This window comes from Magallana gigas, chromosome 9, assembly GCF_963853765.1.
Source record: "Magallana gigas chromosome 9, xbMagGiga1.1, whole genome shotgun sequence".
Taxonomy (NCBI): domain Eukaryota; kingdom Metazoa; phylum Mollusca; class Bivalvia; order Ostreida; family Ostreidae; genus Magallana; species Magallana gigas.
The window spans coordinates 10,571,752-10,594,834 of NC_088861.1; the positions used below are offsets into that span (position 1 = coordinate 10,571,752).

Consider the following 23,083-nt stretch of genomic DNA (forward strand, 5'->3'; position numbering starts at 1 on the left):
GTATATTGGCTAGTAAATTTGGGGAGGGGGCAGCCCTTTTAGATACAGATCACTGGTCCCGGCTGAAGCCAGAAAGTTTAAGAAGTGTCTTAGAAGATCATTTCATTATTCTACATTCTGCATTATTAGTTATACTTTTTAATATATACATGTATTTTAGAAATAACAGATACAAATAAAAAAAGCGTTGAATATTTTTTCGGATCTAGTAAGTTTAACGTCATTGGTTCTGTGAAAATTATAATACCTTATGTTTCCGGTGATTTGCAATATCACAGTGACAGTTGACAGTGAAGTGGTACATTTAGTATTTCTGCTACATTTTGAAGAGTTAGCAAAGGACGCTTCTCTAAACTAAAAAGGTATTTATATAGTCTTGACGTGCATGTACTTGACGTGCATTGCTTTCCTTGAATATCCTTAAAAAGGGACCTTTCGGTGAGTCCTACGGAATGTTTATACGTACAATTTTAGCAAACAAGCATTAATCTCCTGTAATTGACAGGGCTTACGTGTATAGTGCAGATTGGTCTACACTACAGGTTGAGACCAATCGTCCAAATGGCATATAATAGCCCGTTTGGGATATAATACGATTTATATTTGAAGTGCACAAAATAAAAGAATTTTGTAATAAATCATAATGGTATTTTTTTAATAAATATAAATCCGCATAAATAAGTTTTCTTATAGTTTGTATTAATGATCCCCAAAAATTTATGGTTATACGGAGGTATCAATCAATGGGATTTCAGAAAAAGTTGTTAATCAAATGGTATTTATATCATTCTGTGCACCAGAATTGACCAGTCAATGTTGATTCCATCTGAGGCATCTAAAGTCTGTCCCAAATTATTGCTTCGATCAATTTTTGATGATTTATAATAAAAATACACATACCTGTGAAAGAAATACAATTGAAATCGATGAAAGGGAATATATCCAAGATATCTTCATTGAACAATTATCCCTTTTCACTCATAAAATTTCACAGGAACGAAAACAAATTTCTTACGGAGATTTATAATGGGAAATGTTTACATCTTTTCTCCATTCAGAAATACTCGGGATACCTCGCGCAATTTTTCAATGTTATCATCCGGGCTTATTAATGGCTGATGCAATGCGAAATCTCTGTAGACTTTCAATTTTGGGATGTGTATTGAAACCTGAAGCGGTAGAGGGGGCGTTTCAAAACAGATAATCTCAGATAATTTCATATTAGTGTATGAACGGTGTTTGAGCTCAAAGGTATTTACTATTATTGAAATATCAAGCAAAAAGTGGTGGAAGCAAAAACTCGGGACAGAGTATAGCAAATGTCACTATTTGCACAAACATTACACCTCGCTATACTTTGTTTACTATGCGCTGAGAGCTCTATGTGTATCTTTGATAACATGTGTGTTGCTATATAAGGAGCTTAAATTGATTTTAATGCGTTTTGCTCATGGTGGAAGCCTATATACAGTTACATACCGTAGCTGATAAATTCACATTATCTTCATATTAAGTGGAATATACTCAGCAGAAAATTACTTGATTATTATAGACAGCATGATGCATAAGTACTGAAATTAAATAGGTGAAAAAATATGCAATTTAGATAAAAGATCTGATTTTAAAAAATTTAATTTAATAGATAGTAATAAAAGTCCCAGATTGATTTGAACTCATAATCTGCTGTTCCCAAGCCCGATACTTTAACCAATGAGCTCTGTCATAATAACAATATTCAACCAAAATGATTGATACAATTGCAACAATTTAACAAATTTGCCATCTTACGTAGTGTCTTGAAGTAGTGAGCTTTTAAATAATAAATTAAATTATTTTCTTTAGTTGAAACTGTTGCAGTCTCTCTTTTTTTGAACCAATCAAATGCCATTGCTTTCAACTGTATTTTTTTTTACTTATAGTTTGTGATATTATTAATTATTGTTCATTATATTCATCATGTAATACAGATTGGGAAAAGGGGATTGACCTAATAGAATAGTACGGTATGACTGATTAATTACACCCAGGTATATTATTTAAACATTTGTCAAAAAAAACCCAAAACATTTATTGCACTGTCATGCAGTCATATTTCTAATCATATTTTCATTTCAGGTTTTCAGATATGATTTTTAAATTCACAAGTCAGTGATCAGTTAGATATTTAACTGGAATGAATTTGATATCTTATGTTTTAGGTATGACAGGTACAAACTGCCATCGATACAAAGTAATCTATGGGGAATATGTTTATCATAGGGGTTGTTACACATACTGATACTTCATATTAATCAAATTGATGTCTTTTTGTACACCATTGGTGATTGTCTAGATACATGTAGATGTCGGAACCAGGAGGGGGGGGGGGGGGGGGGGGGGGGCTCAGCCCTCCCCACTTTTTGGCGAATTTAAACTTAACCATTATCCTTTCTTTTTTTTGTTTTTGCTTGTATTAGATTTCTGATTAGTCTAGCCCCCTTCATTTCAACTTGCTTCTGACGCCACTTCCCTATCAAGACCTTAACAGGTTGCTGTGTTTTAAGATTGACTGTTTTTGTTGCATTGCCCCTCTACATAGATTATAAATATATTAGTTGTCATAGTTGCTGTGGCAACTTAACCCTAAACTAAGGTGTCATAATTACTGAAACTATGATATATGATATTATTATATACAAATAGGCCTACGTGTATTCTACAAACGATTAAAATGTAAATAGAATTTTACCTTTATGTCTATAGGTGCACATGTTCTTACACCATTAAATATCAAACTGTTTTAAAAACTTGATAATTATTGAAAGTTAATTAATTCTGACTGTTGAGTATAAAAACGTTCAACTGACTCAGGACGCATTCTATGGTTTACATACTCTCATATATTGTCTATCTTTTAAGAAATGAAAACACATATTTTTTCTTAATTTTCTTTAATATTGAAGAATGAAAAATATCAGTGAGATAAACATGGAGAGAAAATGTAAACAGATGAACAAATTTGTAAGATGATGAACACGCAGATTGTATGAAATGCATAAGTGATTCTCAGAATAATGGCATTTTTCAAGTTAAAAATAAAGGTAAAAAAACCAAAGCTTGTTAGAAATTCTTTGACAATCTCAAAAATGGTTCCGTTACACTGGACAGTACAGATTTTCCAGTTGAAGTTTTTTCATCTGTGGATTGAACAACAATTAAATCAATATCATCCTGCAATTCTTCCGAACAGCTCTCTGGTACTAGGTCCTTAAGAAACTCCACTACTTGCCAGTCTTGTGTAAAAGAGTTTGCTTCTTTGTGAAGGAAACGCTTGAATGTGGTAAAAGTGGCGGAGTTGGTATCGATGGAGGTCGACTGCACCGGACTTCTGAAAAGGATGTTGCTGAAGATCCATGGGAGAAATCCACCCACTAGAGTAGCCAACATCTGGCTGACCCCGGACACTTCGTACCGGTCTCCAAACGCACTCACGACCAGGAAAACAAACATCAAAAAGACCATGATCATCAGAAGTTGGCGGAGCGCTTTCATTACGTTAGGAAACAATCTCCCCGGACAGCCGTCGACATTCATGTCAATTGTTTGGTAATAGAAGCTCTTTGAGATTCGAAATGCATTCATTTCCTTATCGATGAACATAATGACATTATGAAGGGTACACGTCAGCTCGTTTCGTTCCAATTTTATGTCTGCCATTTTGTCTGGTTCGATACCCAAAGCATGCGGTGTTAGAGCCTTGTTTTCATCACAAATTCCCAGTTCGTCCACTTGCTCTTTTTCTATTTTTCTTAGAACGTTAATAATTGACTCGGTGTATGTAGTATACACGCGAGTCACGCTTCCGAAACTGTCACGTGTGTAAAGCAAAAGCATGAGAGTAAGCGAAACGTATTTCAAGGTGACATCTGCGTTCAGTATTATACCAACCAAAGTATAGACAAGAATCTCCACGAAGAACGTTAAACTTTCGACGGCAAGGAAAAGGTATGAAGACATCGTCAAAAGACACATGTTCACAATAAAAAATTCAAACAATCTTTTTTTCCATGGAAGTCCAATTGGTAGGTGATCTAGACCCAAATTCCTCTCAAAAAATTTCGTCAAAAAATTACAGGATGGACAAAGATACGCCCACCAGTGAAGAACAAGTCGAATAAAGATGTTGATGGTCGGCACTAGATAATATAACAGTGCGGGAGCGAGTACAATAGTCATCAGAGTCCAGTAAAAGACGATGAAAGGCAACGCATATAAGCCCAGTTTTTCAAGAGGATAAACCAGAATCTTGAGAAGCCAATCAAAGGTTGCAAAACGGGCATACGCGTCCATGTCACTTAAGCACCGAACAAGGATTCGCTTGAATTTAGCAATGTAGGCATTGAAGACGAGTCCTAAGAAGAAGGAGTCCACGACGATGACCAGGTAACATAGGAGAAAGACGGCGTGAACAGGCGTCAAGTACCGCACCGCAAAACTAGCCTGCACATAGTAGGAGTTTACTCCCCTCTCACTCGCAGCTTCCCTCATGGCGCTAAGTTCCTCGTCCTCGTAAATGTAGTACAGAATCACGCGAACTATCCACGGAACGCTCACCAACAGTAGGAGAATGGCGTGCATCAGACGGCGCAGAAAATCCTGCCACTTGTAATTCCTGAACGGCGCCATTGACGAGGTGCAGCAGCTGTAGATTCCTTCGTCTTTCCCAACTTCACACAGGAAGGCTCGGTTGTAAAAAGAACTCCAAATTCCAATCGGTGAACTTGACGTGGACAGAAGCTTCGCCGTCTGGACATTGAACTTTATTTTAGAAATTTCTAAGGAATGGACAGAGTTTAGCTCGATTTTGTCGGAGTTAAATTCTTTGAAGAATTTACTAAATCGCTTTAACGAAATTTCTTTAGGATCTCCCGTGTACTTATTAGTGTATTTTACTCGTAATGTCTTTGGATTTTTCAGCGAAAATTCGTAGACGGCTGGCTCTTCTTGGGCCTCATAGAACGACTTGGGTACGAAAAAAGGACTGAAGAAAACAACCACGATGTTTAAAACAAACACGCAAATTATGATCGCAGTTATCCAGAGGTTTGGGAGAAGTCTCTCGCACACCAATTCCATTTTGCTGTTCAGGTGACAACACTCGTAATGAAAGTAGCCCATATCAAAATCGTCGTCAACGTTGATATGAAAATTACAAATTTCTTGTGTAGCGTTTCCCACAACGTCCTCGGTACCATTCAGGATAATCCCTTTGGCGTCATTCAGCAGAAACCGGCCTAAATATTCCTGAACGTCGTAGATATCCATCGATGACAGACAATTCGGCGGATCCTGGACTAGAGCGATGTCGTACATGTACTCCACCTCGTAGTTCAGAGTGTTCATGGAGAGAATGTTGTATGTATTCTTCAGCATCATGATGCCGCGTCCCATTGTTCCGGTACTACGGGTCCATCGGAGGGGTTCGAACACGTCGGAATGAACTTCCCCGGGAAATGGGCCAGTGTGGTTCACAATGGTGAGATACATGTGGATTAATCTCGCCCCATCGTCCAGTTTTTCTTGGATTTCGGATGTAAGGGTCGGGGATACCGGCTTCAGTAAACATTGCGATAGTCGTGCTAGTTTCTCAGCCGTTGACTCTTTTGATGGTACAAGTAATGTGCCGTCTTTTGGCGATCCCTCGGTGGTTCCATTCCGTTCGCGTGTAATGTACGGTGTAGGCAGTGCTAAAACTTCAGTGACAAAAGCCAGTCCAAACACAATGAGCCATCGTACGGGCAACATCGCGCAGGGAAAAATTACACGTCGAGAATGGCGATTCTTCCAAATGTATGTCACAAAACAAATTGACCGGAGCTATAACAGTACCCTAATTTTATATGTTTGATAATGTACACATGTCAATAACAACAACAACATTTTGAGTGCTTTGCCTGCGGGGAGACAATTCTGATTTCAATCAAAACCGAATCAAAGTAAGCGGTACTAGCCATGCTAATTGAATAAGTGCTTAATCTGAGAAACTCGGTGTCAAATTGATCCAATTAAGACATGCAATTATTCCCTGATTAAAGTTCCTTAATCCGGTCTGTTAGATTGAATTGTTTGGACATGTCTCATCTTTCAATTGAACTTTTATTATAATTTAGGGCCAGTATGACATTTTTAGCGGTTTGGTTTAAAGTACCCAAATTAGGTTCATGTGTAGCCAGGGGGGATAATTCTATTTGAGATTAGTGATTGACGCAAATACCACTGTTATCACCATGGCAAATCTACTTTATTAACAAAATGAAAACAAACAAATTCTTTTCATATATTCTGTGGTAAACTTTACCTTTTGACACTATTCTTTCCTAACAGATTGGTAGTATTTTGCACATATTATGAAATATAATCGAATATTCCCGCACCGAAAAACTGTGTTTTTTTTTTTGTTTAAAGCCCACAGACTGTATTTTTGTTGTAAAAATAAGGTTCTTTTTATCTAGATGTTATTTCTCGTCCACCCCCCCCCTCTCTCTCTCTCTCTCTCTCTCTCTCTCTCTCTCTCCCTCTCTCTCTCGATCATTCTATTAGTTACTTAGTTATCGATTCGAAACAGTTTGAAAACCGACAGAGTTAGAGTTAAAATACTATATCTACATTTTCATTGTTGAAAAGCTTTCAATTGTTCTTGTTGAAAAGCTATATCTGCAAGTGTGCAAGTGAGAACTTCAAGGTTTTTTTTTATTTTGTGAGGATTTTAATTACGAACAATGTATTATTAGCTATTCGACAAACGGACTTAATTTGTATTTTCTTTGTAGTTGTAAATGCACATTTAAATATCATCCGTTTTGATTAAAAACAACCAGTTTAGTTTTTTTTTCATTTTCGAATGTTTCCTTAAGGTGAGTTAGGTGTCCTGCATGAATTTATGTGACATCAATTTTGAGTACATAAGATAAATGTTGTTTGAAAACGCGGGTCATTGAATTTGATGAAGCCGTTCTAAAATCTTATAAAGATTATTATTTTCATTTAATAACATTCATACTAGACTATAAGTACTTAATATTGTGGGCAAGCCCCTCAAGGAATTTTTAAAATTAATTGCCATCTCCGAATCGTGCCCCTACGGTTGACACGATTGTATTTTTTTTTCTTTTGCGGCCATTTCAAATTAAATCCCTTTGAAATCGCTCAGTTTACATTTCCTATAATTTTTTTTTCTGATTGCCTAGGTATACAACACCATTGTATGACATTTTGTTTTTATTCCGTTGAGACTTATTTCCGAGTAAATCGTTGAGTTGTCGCCATCCACGAGTTGGCATTCTGTGACATGTCGCGGCGGCGAGTTTTACTTTCGTTTATTTGACTTCCGACGAGTTGTCGCATTCGAGCTATAAACAAGACATTTTAGCCAAAACACTTGTTTTAATGTATAAAAGAAGGGAACATGAAGATATTTTTAAATTTTGCTGTGTGTACTTTTAATGCAAAGGGGGCATAATATGTGACCTTATTTAGTGTCTCAATATATGTCTTTTAAGGTAGGGTGCCAATATTTTATGCATTGTATTTATATGAAACTTGACTTGTACATGTAATATTGGCATGTGACACTTAAATAAATAATTACTTACTTACTTTATAAACCATGATCAAACCACTTTATCATTATGTTGCGCGAGTTTTTGGTTATAGGAATCATTAGTATATAATTATGTAATAATACTGAAAAGCTTCGCCTGACCATCTATTAGTTTGATCAACCCAATATATTTCCGTAGTGAGTCAGTAACTAACCCAATAAGTAATAATGTATACCTTTTGATCAACAACTTAAAACCATTTGAAATACAGTGTAGATGAAGAAAAAATACTCGGTGCTGACCAATCGCAACTTCTCAGACCTTTTCCACAGAACTCGAAAAAAAAAACCCCAAGAAGGTGCGATTAAGTGCGGACTTCTGTTTGTTTTCAAGATTCGGAATAGGGCCATCTATTTGATTAGCCCAATATAAAGCATCTTATAAGGAGTTTCATAAGAGTTTAACAATCATTCGGAGAGACCTAAGTCCAAAGAATGAATAAAGCCTGTTTATGAATATATACACGTACACGTACCAAGGCCAGTTAACTGATCACATCATTGTCGGAATCAGAAAGGGGGGGGGGGTGGTGGTGTCCTGACTCATGTATCCACAGTTTCATGTACCAAAAGCGTGCAATACACAACAAATTAACACTGACAGGAAATTATGTTCCGCTTGAACGCACACATTACAAAGGTAGTCAATAGACGCCGGGGTGGTCAGGTGGATCATAGAAATATATAATTATATATTTATAGTACATGTAAGTCCATGCCGTATTCCTTAACTACATACGTGCATGTGTTCAATTTTTTTTTTTCATTTAATATAAAATTTTTAAGTGGCATATTAGCCAGACGGGCCGGATGTTAAATCTATACTTAATACTTTTGAATTTGATATTACACTTGAAAATGTGGACATATATCACTTTAAAAAAAACCGATTTACTTACTTAATTACCGGGTACTTATGTGTATTTAATGTTAACACTTGCTGCACATACTTATTTGCAATATTGCTATAAATAGCATATTGAGAATGAAACTTTTTTTTACAGTTAAATTTTCCTTTTTTATGCAAGAAAATCTATTAAAATCTGAATTAATTGTTCTCTTTTATCCATGTTCTTTTCTTTGAACTATGGATATTGTAATACACATGTATATGATAATGATTTGTTTACACTTATAAATGCATTTCATTTGTACATGTGATTAGAATTCTAGATACATGTACATATACAAACACTTCCGCTCCTAAGTAAGATGAGAGAGTGTAGAAGAAATATATGTAGAAATTGTAATGATAATATGTTAAATTGATATTTTTTTTAGTTTTTTTGTTCAAATAAACGCGAAAACAACCTTTCGTGAATAAAAAAAAACGAATAAAAAAAAAAACTTTAGGCGCTGAACAATGATAATTAGGTTTAGAAAATGATTATCTTTTGGATGACTAGAACCGGCTTGAAATCCATTAAACCTTTATTCGAACGAAGATGTATTTATCTTATTTACGTTCAGATTTTCCTACTAAATAACAGTTGTTGATATTTTGAAAACATTAATCAACATAGCGTAAAGAGACAAATAACTTGAGCGATGTCAAAGCATAGAAAAATTAAATTTAAAACAAAAATCATAGATTTCTTTGGATCCACTGCTGCTGCGACTATGTATATGTATCTGTCCATCAGACATAATCATAAAAATTGAAAATGTTTTCTTCCCAAGATTGAAAGAAATATGATACATGAATGTGATATTAAAGCATGTGTATTGTTCACTGAATATTTTTTTTTAAAAGAGAAGAAATTAGAACATTTAGTAGATATGTGAATCAAAAGGTGGATGAAGGTATACAAAGATTACTTCTAACTTCAATTTCACTCTTAATTTCCGTATTTTTATTTCATTTTTTACATACATGTACAGTGATGATGTTCTCCCCAAAAAGTGGGGGGGGGGGGGGGTACTCCTAGATAGTTCAATTTTTTTTATATGTTCCCTGCGAGATAAAGTGGGAGGAGGAGGGAGACAAGCACCCTCATGCCCCCTTCCCTTACCCTGATCTGATGCTACGTGCCTGAATACAGCTGTTATAAAAAACAATTGTCCATCCATTGAACTACAAATGATTAATATTTTCCTGCTAATGTTTGCAGATGACATGGTATTGATTGCTAAAAACCCTGCTGGGTTACAGAGTATGTTAAATACACTTAATGAATATACTATAGAATGGGATCTGAATGTAAATGTGTCTAAAACAAAGGTTGTCATTTTTAGAAATGGTGGGAAAATGTCAGATCTCGAAAGCTCGTCATTCAATGAACAAAAACTAGAAGTTGTGACTACTTTTAAGTATCTTGGTATGTTATTTAACTTCAATGGAAAATTTTTACAAACACAAAAATATCAAGGACGGAAAGCACTTTTTGCAATATCAAACACTATGAAAAATTATTCTTTTAATGTTGAAACTCAATGTTCTGTATTTGTAACGTATGTACATAGTATTCTTTTATATGCCTGTGAAATTAGGGGTTTCCACAAAGCACCCGATATAGAAAAGGTACATCTCAATTTTTGTAAGAGAATTCTTGGGGTCAACAAAAAAAATACCAATAATTTAGTGTATTATGAACTGGGTAGATTTCCTTTGTATATTAGAAGAACACTACGAATTTTCAAATACTGGTTAAAAATTAAAAATACAAATAACATTATCTTGAAGGAGGCATACGAAAGCATGCTTGTCAATAACGATAACTGGATGGTTTCCATACAAAGCGAGTTATCTAGCATGGGTCTAAAATACTTGTTTGACGAAACTTGTTCGAATTAATGTAAAACCTACAAGATAATTGAGTGTAGAATATTAGATATTTATAAACAAAGTTTGATGTCATCTTTTTCGACATCTCCGAAGAGTAGGTTATATCAACATCTTGTGGATAATTTTTGTTTGCAAACTTATCTTAGAAGACCGATTAATTATACTTCAAAAAAATTTATAAGTATTTTTCGAACTTCCTCACACTCTTTAAATATTGAAAAAGGTCGACACCACAAGGTGCCAAGAAATGAAAGATTTTGCAATCATTGTAATAAAAAAGATTTAGAAGATGAGTTCCACTTAATACTCATATGTCCTTTTTACGCCGAATTACGAAAGAAATATATAAAGAGTTTTTTATTACAAAAAACCAAGTGTTTTTAGCTAGCTATACTTTTAAGTGTTAACAATACAAAGGAACTCAATAATTTAAGAAAATATTTGTGTAGCGCTTCTAAAATGAGAGCGCAGCATTGTAATAATACTACAGTCTAAGCTACTTATCATACATTTATGTCTATTCATATCTTAAGATATGTACATGATTATATTGTCTTAATATGTCCACTCACTTACTGCACATTGCACATTTGTATATAATTTTATATGTATTATAATTTGTATTCCGATGAGTTGTAAAGCTCAAGGATAATAAATTGAATTGAATTGTTATTAAATAAAGTAGAGTTTTGTAGGGATTTGTGTTGCTCTGCTAATAATTGATTTGTTTGTTTTTTAGGTATACAAGCGAGGATGGCGGAAGAGTATCCTATAAATGTTAATGTCAAGGTTTATAACGAGGGCATAGGCAACGCTTTCAGAAAAGTCGCCGAGCTAGGCCAAAAGAAAGAATGGACGAAACTTCTAGAAACTATTGACGGAGATCCCCAGCTGATAAATTCCTGTGCCCTTGTGGAGAAAAACACCGCGCATACGTTGAACACACCGCTTCACCATGCTGCACTGGGATCCGCGCCCAAAGAAGTGTTCGAACAGTTACTCGAGATGGGATCCGCCAAATGTCTGAAAAATTTAGCCGGAGAGACTGCATACGATATTGCAGTGAAATCTCAGCTGTCACAAGATATCTTGAAACTGATCGAAGTTCCCAAAGAGATTAAGCAAAAAGAGACCATTATTGCTAAACTCGAGGAAGGATTGCATAAGGTTATTCTCGGAAGAGTGGAAGATCTGATCAAGGAAAACGGCCAAGCCCTACCGCAGGTGGCGTACCTGTTTGAAAAGGGAGAGTTCTATTATGCAGTCCCCGGCATGTATGGAGGATTCAGAGTGACCAAAAATGGAGACAAGGGAATCGTTTCGTCCAGTTGGATCCGAGTGTGTGGGGGGAGTGGGCAGGAACACGAAATTGACAACGACGGAAATACGAAACTTGTGAACGAGGGATTCGTGTGAAAATAACGATTTCCCAATGTATATTTTTTAACTTTTTTTTTGACATCTTTTAATATTTAGTTGACGCATACATGTATTGCGGGATTGTTTTTATCAAAACACATCTTTAATAATAACCAGTTGCCATTCCTCTTGTATTGTATTATTTTATTTACCAGACTGTATAGACTGTTTTTATCGTATCTGGCGAACCTGTTACTTTTCCATAATTTATATACTAGTAATGGAGCGAAGTGAGCTCTACCGGCAAGGCGTGTGTGAAATATAGAAAATTCGGACCAGTTGCATATTTCAAATAAATAAGAACAGCATTTCCGGAGTTTTCATACTCGTTGGAATGGACATTGTCATAATTGCATAATACTCGTCTAACATTTAGATATTTATATATTAAATGCACAGGTAAAATGGAATATTGTGGAGAATTGGTTATTCTTCTAAATATATTTAACAATATTTTCATATGGTAAAGACCTCGATCGTAAGTTGTAAGAACTTGCGTCTTAACCATTTGTACATGTATCTAATATATATACAATAAAATATGTTCAGATCCAATAAATATAATTTTGATTACTTTCCAATTATATTTTTATCCGGTGAATGAATATGATTTTTTTTTTTTAAGATGAGTATTTATTATGAACTTTGAACGTGCAATAGTTAATTAACCGACATTGTTACATAGTTTTTAATTAGTACACCGTTTCTCTATAAAATTTAGTCACTGATTATTATATATGCTTGTTGGGATTGCTTGTATTTGAGATCCTTTCAATAACAATATTACAACAACAATAATCTGTATTTAACCAACATGAACATGTACTTGTATATTCTTTGGGGGGGGGGGGGACCTCATGTTTATTATTGTTTCTCGTAACTTTTTTTTTGCAGTTGTATGCAAAACTGTATACAATCGTGAAAAAGTTAGCCACTGCTGGGCGAGGGATTTCACCGATATATTTACATTCAGAAATGTTCTACTGTTATACTACATGTAGTACATTAATCTTCTGAAACTTTTCCACTATTGTTATGACACACTATTTTTGTAACCTTTTTAATGCATATACTATAATAATATATACTATGTTTTATCAGACTGAAATGGTCAAAAGTACCGAAATAAAGACTATATACATGTCAAATCAAAATATTTTATTTTCATTGTTTGAAATTAAGACGTTAAAAATGATATAGATGCAGAACTTTCTACCCAACTCTGGATAAAAATAATGGAAAGATAAGATGAGATGAAAATTAATCCATTTCTCCGAGATTCACGTTTGACAGCGACATGGGGCATTTTGCGTAACCTCAATTCCACTGAAAGAGAAACAGAAAAAGTTGATGACATGATAGAAAATACACTCACATGTGATCAGTGTCCTCATGTACTCGTAAACAAGTGCGTATTTTCGGTCTAGCTTCTAAAGTTTATACATGTATAACTGTAATGTTGATCCAATAGAAAAACACTGAAAACCCACAATGGAAGACGAACTTTTGAAGACGAGCCGTTTTGTCAAGAGCTTGAACTTTCGGTAGGATGTAACATTATATAAATAGTGCCTGTTTGGGAGGGTAACAGTTGAAATTGACACCCCGAGAAACCCATTGTTAACCGACGCGAAGCGGAGGTTGACAATGGTTTTCGAGGGGTGTCAATTTCAACTGTTATCCTCCCAAACAGGCACTATTTATTTTGTTATACTGAATGTCTTTTTAAAAATTCGAATAACGTGAATTCTACAGCGAACCGTACGCGCATAATTTTCGCGCATGTAACATTTTTTAATGTTACCCGTTGCCAAGTGCGTTGCTAACGCTGAGGGTAATAGTAAATATTATTAACTGCGTCTAAACCAATCAGATTTCAGTATTTAACATGAAAGTATAACAATACTATTTAGTTTGCTCATCAAAAAAGCTGTCATATATTGACCGTCTTTCTTTGGATTCGCTGAGAGAGGCTCTCGTCAATAATTAAAGACTGTCGAAATTGGAAACTTTATTTCCAAAGCCTGCTCTTTTGTGTAAAATTGACGCTTTTCAACTGAAATATACTCCCCGTGATAAGTCGAACACGAGTCGTGCGTTCACTGTTTCAGTCAATGACCACAGTTATTGCTTAACGTCCAGGCTCTTGTCAAAACGGCTCCAGCTGTGTACAAAACTGAAAATACGAGTTCCCTGTCATTTTCTTGTGTTACTGTGAAATACACAGTACCCATATAGAAAATGGATTATATTTACATGCAAGACATATCTTTTTATTTCTTTGCTTTTACGTTGAAATTAATTTGTTCCATAATGAAATAAGTATAACTTTTAATCTTTTTTCAGGGAGGCAATTTTGTTGAAATTTTCCCACTGAATTTAATTTATAGATTCAGAGAACATGCTCAATAATAAATAAAGGAGGAATGAAAAACAAGAGGCCCATGAGCCACATCGCTCAACAGGCATGATAAAATCAGCTTCATGAAGTCATAATACAAATTATCTGGACAATGTGGTATAATACATGATGATGTATATCATGTATGAAAAAAATCAGTTTCCCCCTGGATATTCTTATATTTATAATCAAGTCCCTTTTCTAACAGGAGGATTTTATAATGATATCACATTCGGCAGATCTCAAAAAGACCCTAAACAATTGTTTATATATACAGGATATAAACCTACATCAAACTCTGAACCCCTTGTGAGGCCAAATAATCGTCCAGGGGCCAAAGTTTAAACAATTTTAAAGAATCAGCAATAAGTAAAAATACTTGCATATAAGTAAAAGCATATATGATAACATTTAAATTTTTGTGAATAATTAAAATGTTACTAAAGTTACAGCTTTTCTACGCAATCTTTGTTGAAAAAATTAAAGGATTTTAAAGCTTTACTCTATATATATTCCTATGCAAAAAGTCGACTCCTAATGTGGCCCCACCCTACCCCCAGGGGTCATGATTTTCACATCTTTGAATCTACACTACCTTAGGATGCTTCCACATAAGTTTCAGTTTTCCTGGCCCAACAGTTTCTGAGAAGAAGATTTTGAATTTTAAGATATAATCTACATGTATATTATAACTATGTAAAAATTCAACCCCCGTTTTGGCCCCACCTTAACCCCAGGGGTCATGATTTTCACAACTTTGAATCTAAACTATCTGAGGATGCTTCAACATAAGTTTTAGCCTTCCTGGCCAAATGGTTCTTTGGAAGAAGATTCTAAAGATATACTCTATATATTCCTATGTAAAATTCGACATCCCCCCCCCCCATTGTGGCCCCATCCTACCATTTGGGGTCATGATTTTCACAACTTTGAATCTACACTCCCTGAGAATGATTCCACACAAGATTCAACTTTCCTATCCTTATGGTTCTTGAGAAGAAGATTTAAGGATGGTTTGTGCCAAGTTTGGTTGAAATTGGCCCAGTGGTTCTTGAGAAAATGTTGAAACTGTGAAAAGTTTACAGACGGACAGACAGACGAACGGAAAGACGGACGACAGACAAAATGTGATCAGAATAGCTTACTTGAGCTTTCAGCGCAGGTGAGCTAAAAATGAATGACTTTAGAAAAAAATGAAATTAGCAAATTTTTATAGCAAGGAGGAGGTAGAAACTAGTAACAGTTTTGTATTACCTTGGGCAGTGTAACGGAAAGAAATTCTATTTGCTTGACTTTTGTTGACCATGCCGTGTCTTGAAATAATACAAAGTTATGAATAAAAGGAACATTAGAACCTGTGGTACTTACGCGCAAGATGCGCAGCATTCGTTAGCGTACGTGGTGTTGTCTTTGCCGCACACAAATTTGTAATTGTAGTCACAGAACGTACAGGTGGGGGCAATCTCTGGGCATGGACAACAAGTTTGACAGGCGATCTCGACCCCCCTTTCAAAAAATATTAGGGAAATGCATTACATAAACATTAATGATTAATTTTCGTTGACATTTAATTTTTGTTGACTTTGTGAAACATCCAATATTCGCTGACAATGTCTCAACCAATATAAATTTATTCTTGACAAAAACAACAAAAAGCATCATTAAATTGAAACTTATGCCAATACAACACGTACGTAAACAATAACAATTAAGGATTACGTTTACTCGGGGTGAAAAAAATCCACTAATAGGAACGAAAAACTACTTATTGTTCATTGTAGCCCCACTTTTGTGGTGCTTTTTTCACTTTCAAATAACTAGGTCAATGGCCTACTTTTTCTGCTAGTGACTTCTGAATGTTTTTGAAAAAATTGTCAAAATTTGTCAAAAGTGTCCACCATTTTCAAGATTTTATTTATTTTGTAATTATTAGAAATAATAGAACAATTTGTAGATTATGAAATGATAGAATTTGAATAGCTTTACTAATTTTATGTTTAAATGAATCGTTTTAAGCTCATATTTTAAGTTTAATTTAGTCCGAATTTCCTCTATCAATTTCCAAAATTGTACCCCTTTTTGATCGAGTTTTACAAAACACCTGACTAATAGGAGCTCTAAACCATTGATTTCCTAAAACTGTTTTTATTGTCTGTATTATGTTGACATTAAAATTATATAAGGTCAATGATCAAAATTTTGAGATATTTTATCTTGAATCGATTTTATGTATTTTAAAGATTTTTCCAATCGCGTGCCAGCCAGTGATATAAATTTATAGACGAGTAAATACAGCCATAAAATATGTAAAATGATATGAAAAAACACATAGAAACTTAACTTTTGCAATTATATTGCAACAGAAAGAGAAAATCAGAAAATGAAAAAAATTGTCCGAATTTTCTCTGTTTCAATTTTAATCTACCTTTGTCGGAACATATCTTCCTCAAATAAACAAATCATGGATATCAATATCGTTATTTGTTAATAACGTTTTTTTTGTGTGTTTTTAAAACAACTTTGGACTTCAGATATTGAACTTTGTAAAAATCTTTTTTGAAATCTCTAACCCTGAATAAACGTAATCCTTAAGACATGAGCTTTGTTTACAAAACAAAGAATTCTAACCTCTGTAACTCGCTTGTTACTCGATATTTGACTTTCACATTTTGAAAAAGCATTAAAAGCATCCATATTGACCATTTTAAGCATTAAGAATAAGAAAATAAATTTAGAAAAATTTGAGCTCAAATCGTCTTTAAGGACAATGATAAAACAAGAAATCTAATTCCGAATTCCCTGGAGTACTTCTCTTCAGTGTATTGCTTGCCTTTATTTACTTCTATTTGCGGGAGCTGCGTCTAAACATTGTTCGTCGTTTCACATATCAGTGGTATGTACAATGTATGTCTATAATTCACGCTTTAAAAGTTTGAAAACTTAGTATGGCATACTTACGCACATATAGCTTCGCAACTGTTAAGATAAGTTTTGGCGTCACTTCCGCATACTGGTTCAGCTACGTCATCACACTGACATAAGGTCTTCGGACAGGGACAAGATTTATTGCAAGCGACGCTTACATCTCTACAAGAGTTTATGACATGTGCACACGCAGTTTATCAATAAAATGTGATGACACACAAACAGGATGACACACAAACATGCAACTTACGAACAAATGGCTTTGCAGGCATTATCATAAGTGACGTCATCTTCACCACAAACTGGGTCAGATGTATCGTTGCAGACACAATCCGTTGAACAAGGACAAGGTCCATCGCATGAAATAGCAACTTTCCTAACAATGAATGGGAAATATTATGATTAATTCATAGCAACAAACTTATTACAATTATATTTCAGTGATAGACCCGTATATATAAGTGACGAAGAATTCATAATTTCGCAGAGTTGAACTAATGCTGCAAATTGTTCCTAAAGCAAAGTCGAAGAAAATATAGTTTGGATGAGAAGTTAATAAAAATTAAACCAACAGAATTGAATCAGTACCCTTTAAGGGCCTCTTCAGGGGAAGGGTATGTCACCCCATCAGACCCACACACAGGTGGGCCAGGGGTAGGGGAACACGGGCAGGTACCATTGCAGGCAAACTCCTCATCATCTCTAATAAAGAGAATACAAGTTTATATTTATGAGATGTACTCAATACACCATTAATACAATCAAAGTTTGTTCTAATTATAGAGGGTTTCCTCGTTTGAATGTTTCATTGAATTTAAAGATGTAAAGCACTGTATACAACAAAAAATGAACAATAACTTCTCAAACAAAATAAAATTAGGTAAGGTGATTACTTATATAATAACCTTATAAGGTTTTACTACCAAATCGTTCTATCAAAAGTTAACGAAATGCATAGTCATTTAAAGGAGAATACAAATAGTAATAAAATACTATATTATGTGATTATTATGTTGTATGAACACTGCATGTTAAGGCGACAATATGGCATGTGTTTTAAAATAATCATAAACCATTGCACCTAAAGTGAGTCAACTTAAAGATGCTATTTGTCTTCCAAAATTAATTATATTGCGTCAAGTCAATTTAGCCACTGCTTTTTTTAAAAAATAAATGATTAGTAGTCGACTTTAGTCTCTATCTAATCCAAATATTGTTCTTTACTAAAAAAAAATTGTCTCCGAAAAATTTACTCACACACATCCGAGTTTACAGAGGTTGTGGTACGTGTTTCCGGTCCGTGAGCAGACCGGGGAATACCCCTCGTCACAATAGTCACACCCACAAACGGCAGTCCCATTACACAGCGCCTCCCACTTCCTGTTATAGATTATATCAACCATATTAAAATTCGTTATTTTTAAGGTAGACGACACGTTCCTCAAATTTATATATAACTTTTCCCAGAAATTTGTTATTGATTTAATACAACTTTGATTAGCTTTCTTGCAAAAAATCAGGGTACCTTACCCGGCATTTGTGCGAGATACTAGAGTACGCAATTTCCTATATAATCTAAAATCTATATAATTACGAATTTATCTCCAATCGTAGAAGAGCACAGAGAGGGGCATGGTTAAATATGATTTTTTAAACCAATTTGGTTAAAATCAGGATTATTTTTATTGGAACATTTCATTATGAGGTGATACAAAAAAGATATTTGATGAACGTGTCGTCTGACCTAAAAAAAAACCAAAACAACACCCCTTCCATGCCCGGATTTTGAGAGAAAATTTGGCCGGGAGTGGGATGGGAGGTGGGGGTGGGAGGGGGATCTAATATGTAAACCAATACCAAGCAAGTCTGACTTCAACGATTCACTATATTTCAGTTAATGAAATGTCAATTTGATACATCAGTAGCTTTGGCTTGGTGATTTCCATGATATTATTCATCAGTGCTGCTCTTCTTATTTATTAATTTAGTTTTTTAGTTAAAAAGCAAAACGACATATCTTTGTAATGAATGAATATGAAACTTTACACCTGTTAATGGCATTGTTGTTTTTTTTTTTTTATTAAATTCATACCGGTTTCTTCCTGCATTATACAGATTATTTATATGTCATATATATAATATATATACCTATTTATGTCGGATCAGGTAAACCGACGGTGAATATTCAGCAGGTACTTTTGATGTATAGTGTTATATCTTGAAAACAGACCGTGAAGTTTTGTTGGGCTCAGTCATATGTACTCCTCTTAGTAGGTATTTAACGATGTTAATAACGTTACACTGATAGGGCAATTTGCACGCTATAGTTTATTGACGGTAAGCTAGAGTGACCCTCTGATTGATTTGTAGATGTGTTAAATCTTTACGTAGTCAACGATTACAAAGGTCGACTCGGTTCTGTCTTTGTTCTGAAAACGACACATCAAAGACTATAAATAAAGAATTGTTTAAGAGAGAAAAAAAAAGAAAGATTTATGATCCTTAGGCGATAAGACTTAAATACTGTATAGTACCAGCTATTGTTGAATAATGAACTTGATGAACTGTAAAACAAATTTCACTGTATCTTGTTGCTTATTCTACAAGATCCTTTTAGAAATTTTAAAGAACAAGAGATATTTTAATTTTGTTTACCAAAGAAAAGTATGAGTTTGATATCATTTCACAGTTTCGTTTTATATTGCTATCATAGTTTCAGTAATTAGGTTTCTTAAATAACATGTATGAGAGAGAGAGAGAGAGAGAGAGAGAGAGAGAGAGAGAGAGAGAGAGAGAGAATTCTTTTTCATACTTACGAAAGTACCTCTTCACATTCCTTCCTCCTTACATGTTTGAAACAACATGCATCGGGTTCTCTCGTGAATTTACATAGGCAGGGTAAGTCGTAACAAAGGGGGACTCTTTCGTCAAGCATCCATTTGGAGGAACATTTACCTCTGTACTGTATGTTTACTCCGCTGCCAATTTAAAAAAAATGATGACTTCATTCCTTAAAATCAGTATTTCAACCTTTGGGACCATTTAGCAGTACTTTTTAAATTTTGTTTGACGCGCTTCCGTTTTGAGATTTTTTGAGAATTTTTAATGATACTTACAGTCTCGCAGCATGACATGCGCTTCTGTAGTTTTTGCCATCAACCCCACACACCCTCCCACTGTCCCAAAGGCAGTCAAAGTTGTTGCGAAATAATCTGACATCGTAAGTTTTTGTTATTGAACCTGTAAATAAAACACAACTATCACCTAAGTTTTCAATTACATTGTTTTCCTTTTTATTTTTGCGTACCGCTTTACATGTGCCGGTATGTTCATATCTTGATAAACCAGTAAACAACAGTGATCATGGCATTAATTATGAAATGATGAACTGCAATTGAAATAACCATATGCTATGCAAGTAGAGCAGTTGCAGTTCATTGCGCTATGATCACGGGAACATTTTTGTTTTCTACTTTAATTTGCATTTTGATTTTTTTTTTATGTAAGCAATCACCACATCTTTGAGCGCTTCTCCAGAGGCATGCAAAGCTCTTCCAAAACTTTCTGTAGAATTTCCTATTCCTGGTATCTAAAGAAACCAAAAACAAAAATAACTAAACTGTACATCTTTTCGTGCATTTTTTTCCTCGAATAATGCATTCCATCATGAATGTTTATGTATTGGAAGCTTGCTTTAGGTAAAAACGTCGTCAAACATTATGTGCTTAACTTATAATAGTGTCTCAAAGGTTTTTTTTTCTTTCAAAAATTATATCACTTTTTTTCTTAAATCATGTTAAGAAATAAATAATCCGTGATTACACTGTGTATGTAAGGAATTCCTCCATTTTTTACTCCATTTCTGGTTCAATGGCTGGAAGTTCTCGGACAGCTTATTCCACATCTTACGATCATCTCCCGATACCGACTTTAAGTAAGCTAGAAATTGGACCCGAATGTTTTATCCCAAGTGGAAATTGGCCACGGCACAGCACAATTGATTTTAACAATTTATCAGTATATATGGATTACATAACCTTGATTGATGCCTTGGAAATGTGCATAAATCACAATTTCATGAAGTATAAAGTATCATGATTTCCCCCCCATATTTTGTTAGATAAATACATGTAGCAAGAGAACAACATTCAATTGTATAATGATGATTGAAAAAATAAATAAATGTCCAGTATTTTTCGCTCATCATTCACAAGTAGTATACTTACTGTAAGGCTTGCACTCTCTTTCGACAGTTTGTTTTAAACATTTGTGAAATGCTCGCTTTTGATTCCATCGCAAGTTTTCTGAAAAACCATGCTAGTATATTTTAAGTGTGGTTTTGTATATTTTGGCTTGAACAGTTTTATATCAAAACTTAGGTTAACCACGTAAGGTAAATTGCAGTCGACGAGCAATTTGATATTAAGCTATTAAGGTGGAAGCATTTAATTCATTTCCTAATCATATACAAGTGGATATTTAAGATATTAAGATCGTATTGAATTTTAAGTTTTAGGTTGCAAGCGACTTCAGTCGCAAGAGGAGCTCAATGTTGAAATCGGGGCTCAGATCATGAAAGATCTTAAACTGTGAAAGTCAAAATTTCAGTCATTTACCAAATACTTATCAACCATAGATTTTCATATGGAAAGTTTAGATAGCAACAATATAGAAGGAAAAAAAATCCTTAAATACATTTTGAATACATGTACTGGTAATATTAAAATGTAATACAGTTTTTATCTTATGCACAAATTCTGACTTGAGTCTAAGACAGCTTCAAGATCATAGGACCAGAGTTTAAAAAAAAATGAGTTTCACTTATGCATAAACTAAATTTAATCATTTTGAAAATATAAAAAATACCACTTACTTGCTTTACATTGGATTTCAGATAATGCAAGTAAAAGTAAAGTTATCAAAATATAGAATCCTTGTGCCATAGCAGACACATCCATCTCTAGTACCTACTTAAAATATAAAATAACACGAGTTGTAAACGGGGGGAAAATGAACCGAATACCCTTCGCAGCATGTCACACCCTTAAACAATACAAATGGGTAACATGTTTTTTGAGACCCAAGAGTCTCTTTGAGGAACAAAAGACTCAAACAGATTAGATGAAAGAGAGCATCGGAGTGCGAAATGCCAGATCATGATATTTCTTTAATTGAAAGTTCGTGAAAAAGCAAAAGGGAAAAAAAAAATCAAAATGGCGAATTAGACGTCGCCTCATTAGGTTGTAATCGGAGTTTGAACAGCTTCATATTTGTCATTCTTTTTTTCAAATGCAATCTGTTGGCGCCATCTGCATAGCCTTAAAGATGCGGCAACATGGGTAGAGTGATGCATCCTTTTAGTTTATTTTACAGTTAGGAACATTCTGTTTGTATCCTATTCATAACGGTTTACATATTATTGTAACATGCGCAAAATTTGATTTCACATGTATAAAAGTGTGTATAATTTTAATGGAAAATTAACATTCTTATAAATGCCATTGCATCAACTTGAAAACTTTTATAAGCAATATGTGCGACAGTTTTCATGTCGGATTTTTTTTTATTGTGAAACTATGATGACAAAATATTATGGTATATAAACTTTTAACAGACTTGTTATTGTGGGGAGAGCTATTTTTGGACTCTAAAAGAAGTAAAAATACATTATTGTTGTCCTGTGCCAAACATTGGTTTGTTTTATATAGATGTATTACTACTATGTAGGTTTTTTTTTCCAGTTTATATCTGCTCTATAGCATTCGTTACAAAGCTCATCTTGTACCTGTGTTGGTATATTCGTTTTTCACTTAGAATTATGGACACATATTTGTATAACAAAGCGTTACTTGCTATTAAAATAGATATGACCTGTATATGTATACCTGAAACATTGTTCGGTATAAAATTGATA

At 34.3% G+C, this 23,083-nt stretch overlaps 2 protein-coding genes across 3 annotated transcripts; one reads left to right on the forward strand and one right to left on the reverse strand.

Annotated features, from left to right (window-relative positions):
• Nucleotides 1-264: 264 nt before the first annotated feature.
• On the forward strand, nt 265-12,687 carry LOC105324699 (uncharacterized). Of its 2 annotated transcripts, none has more exons than XM_011423848.4 (2): nt 265-362; nt 11,164-12,687. In XM_011423848.4, the coding sequence occupies exon 2, from the start codon at nt 11,178-11,180 to the stop codon at nt 11,838-11,840; it is 663 nt and encodes a 220-aa protein (XP_011422150.3). In that variant the 5' UTR covers nt 265-362; nt 11,164-11,177; the 3' UTR covers nt 11,841-12,687. The 2 variants fall into 2 exon arrangements, with proteins under 2 accessions (XP_011422150.3, XP_034335331.2); XM_034479440.2 differs by lacking the exon at nt 265-362 and adding an exon at nt 9,873-9,957.
• On the reverse strand, nt 12,677-22,547 carry LOC105324698 (serine protease inhibitor dipetalogastin). The gene is made up of 12 exons (XM_020065672.3): nt 22,043-22,547; nt 21,396-21,473; nt 20,992-21,108; nt 20,684-20,758; nt 20,286-20,409; nt 19,986-20,147; nt 18,427-18,549; nt 17,758-17,871; nt 17,420-17,545; nt 17,203-17,331; nt 15,613-15,750; nt 12,677-13,169 (listed from the first exon to the last, which is right to left on the reverse strand). Exons 1-12 carry the CDS (start codon nt 22,125-22,127, stop codon nt 13,124-13,126), a joined length of 1,317 nt encoding a protein of 438 aa, XP_019921231.3. The 5' UTR covers nt 22,128-22,547; the 3' UTR covers nt 12,677-13,123.
• Nucleotides 22,548-23,083: the final 536 nt, after the last annotated feature.

What these genes read in the sequence shown, in the direction of transcription:
- LOC105324698 (XM_020065672.3), bottom strand. Translation starts at nt 22,127, where the DNA reads ATGGATGTGTCTGCTATGGCACAAGGATTCTATATTTTGATAACTTTA. An exon ending in GAATGTGAAGAGGTACTTTC is followed by an intron (nt 18,550 to 19,985) that starts GTAAGTATGAAA and finishes AATCTATAACAG; the next exon opens with GAAGTGGGAGGCGCTGTGTA. An exon ending in GAATGCTGCGCATCTTGCGC is followed by an intron (nt 13,170 to 15,612) that starts GTAAGTACCACA and finishes TTTCTCTTTCAG; the next exon opens with TGGAATTGAGGTTACGCAAA.
- LOC105324699 (XM_034479440.2), top strand. Translation starts at nt 9,888, where the DNA reads ATGTCAGATCTCGAAAGCTCGTCATTCAATGAACAAAAACTAGAAGTT. An exon ending in GACTACTTTTAAGTATCTTG is followed by an intron (nt 9,958 to 11,163) that starts GTATGTTATTTA and finishes TTTGTTTTTTAG; the next exon opens with GTATACAAGCGAGGATGGCG.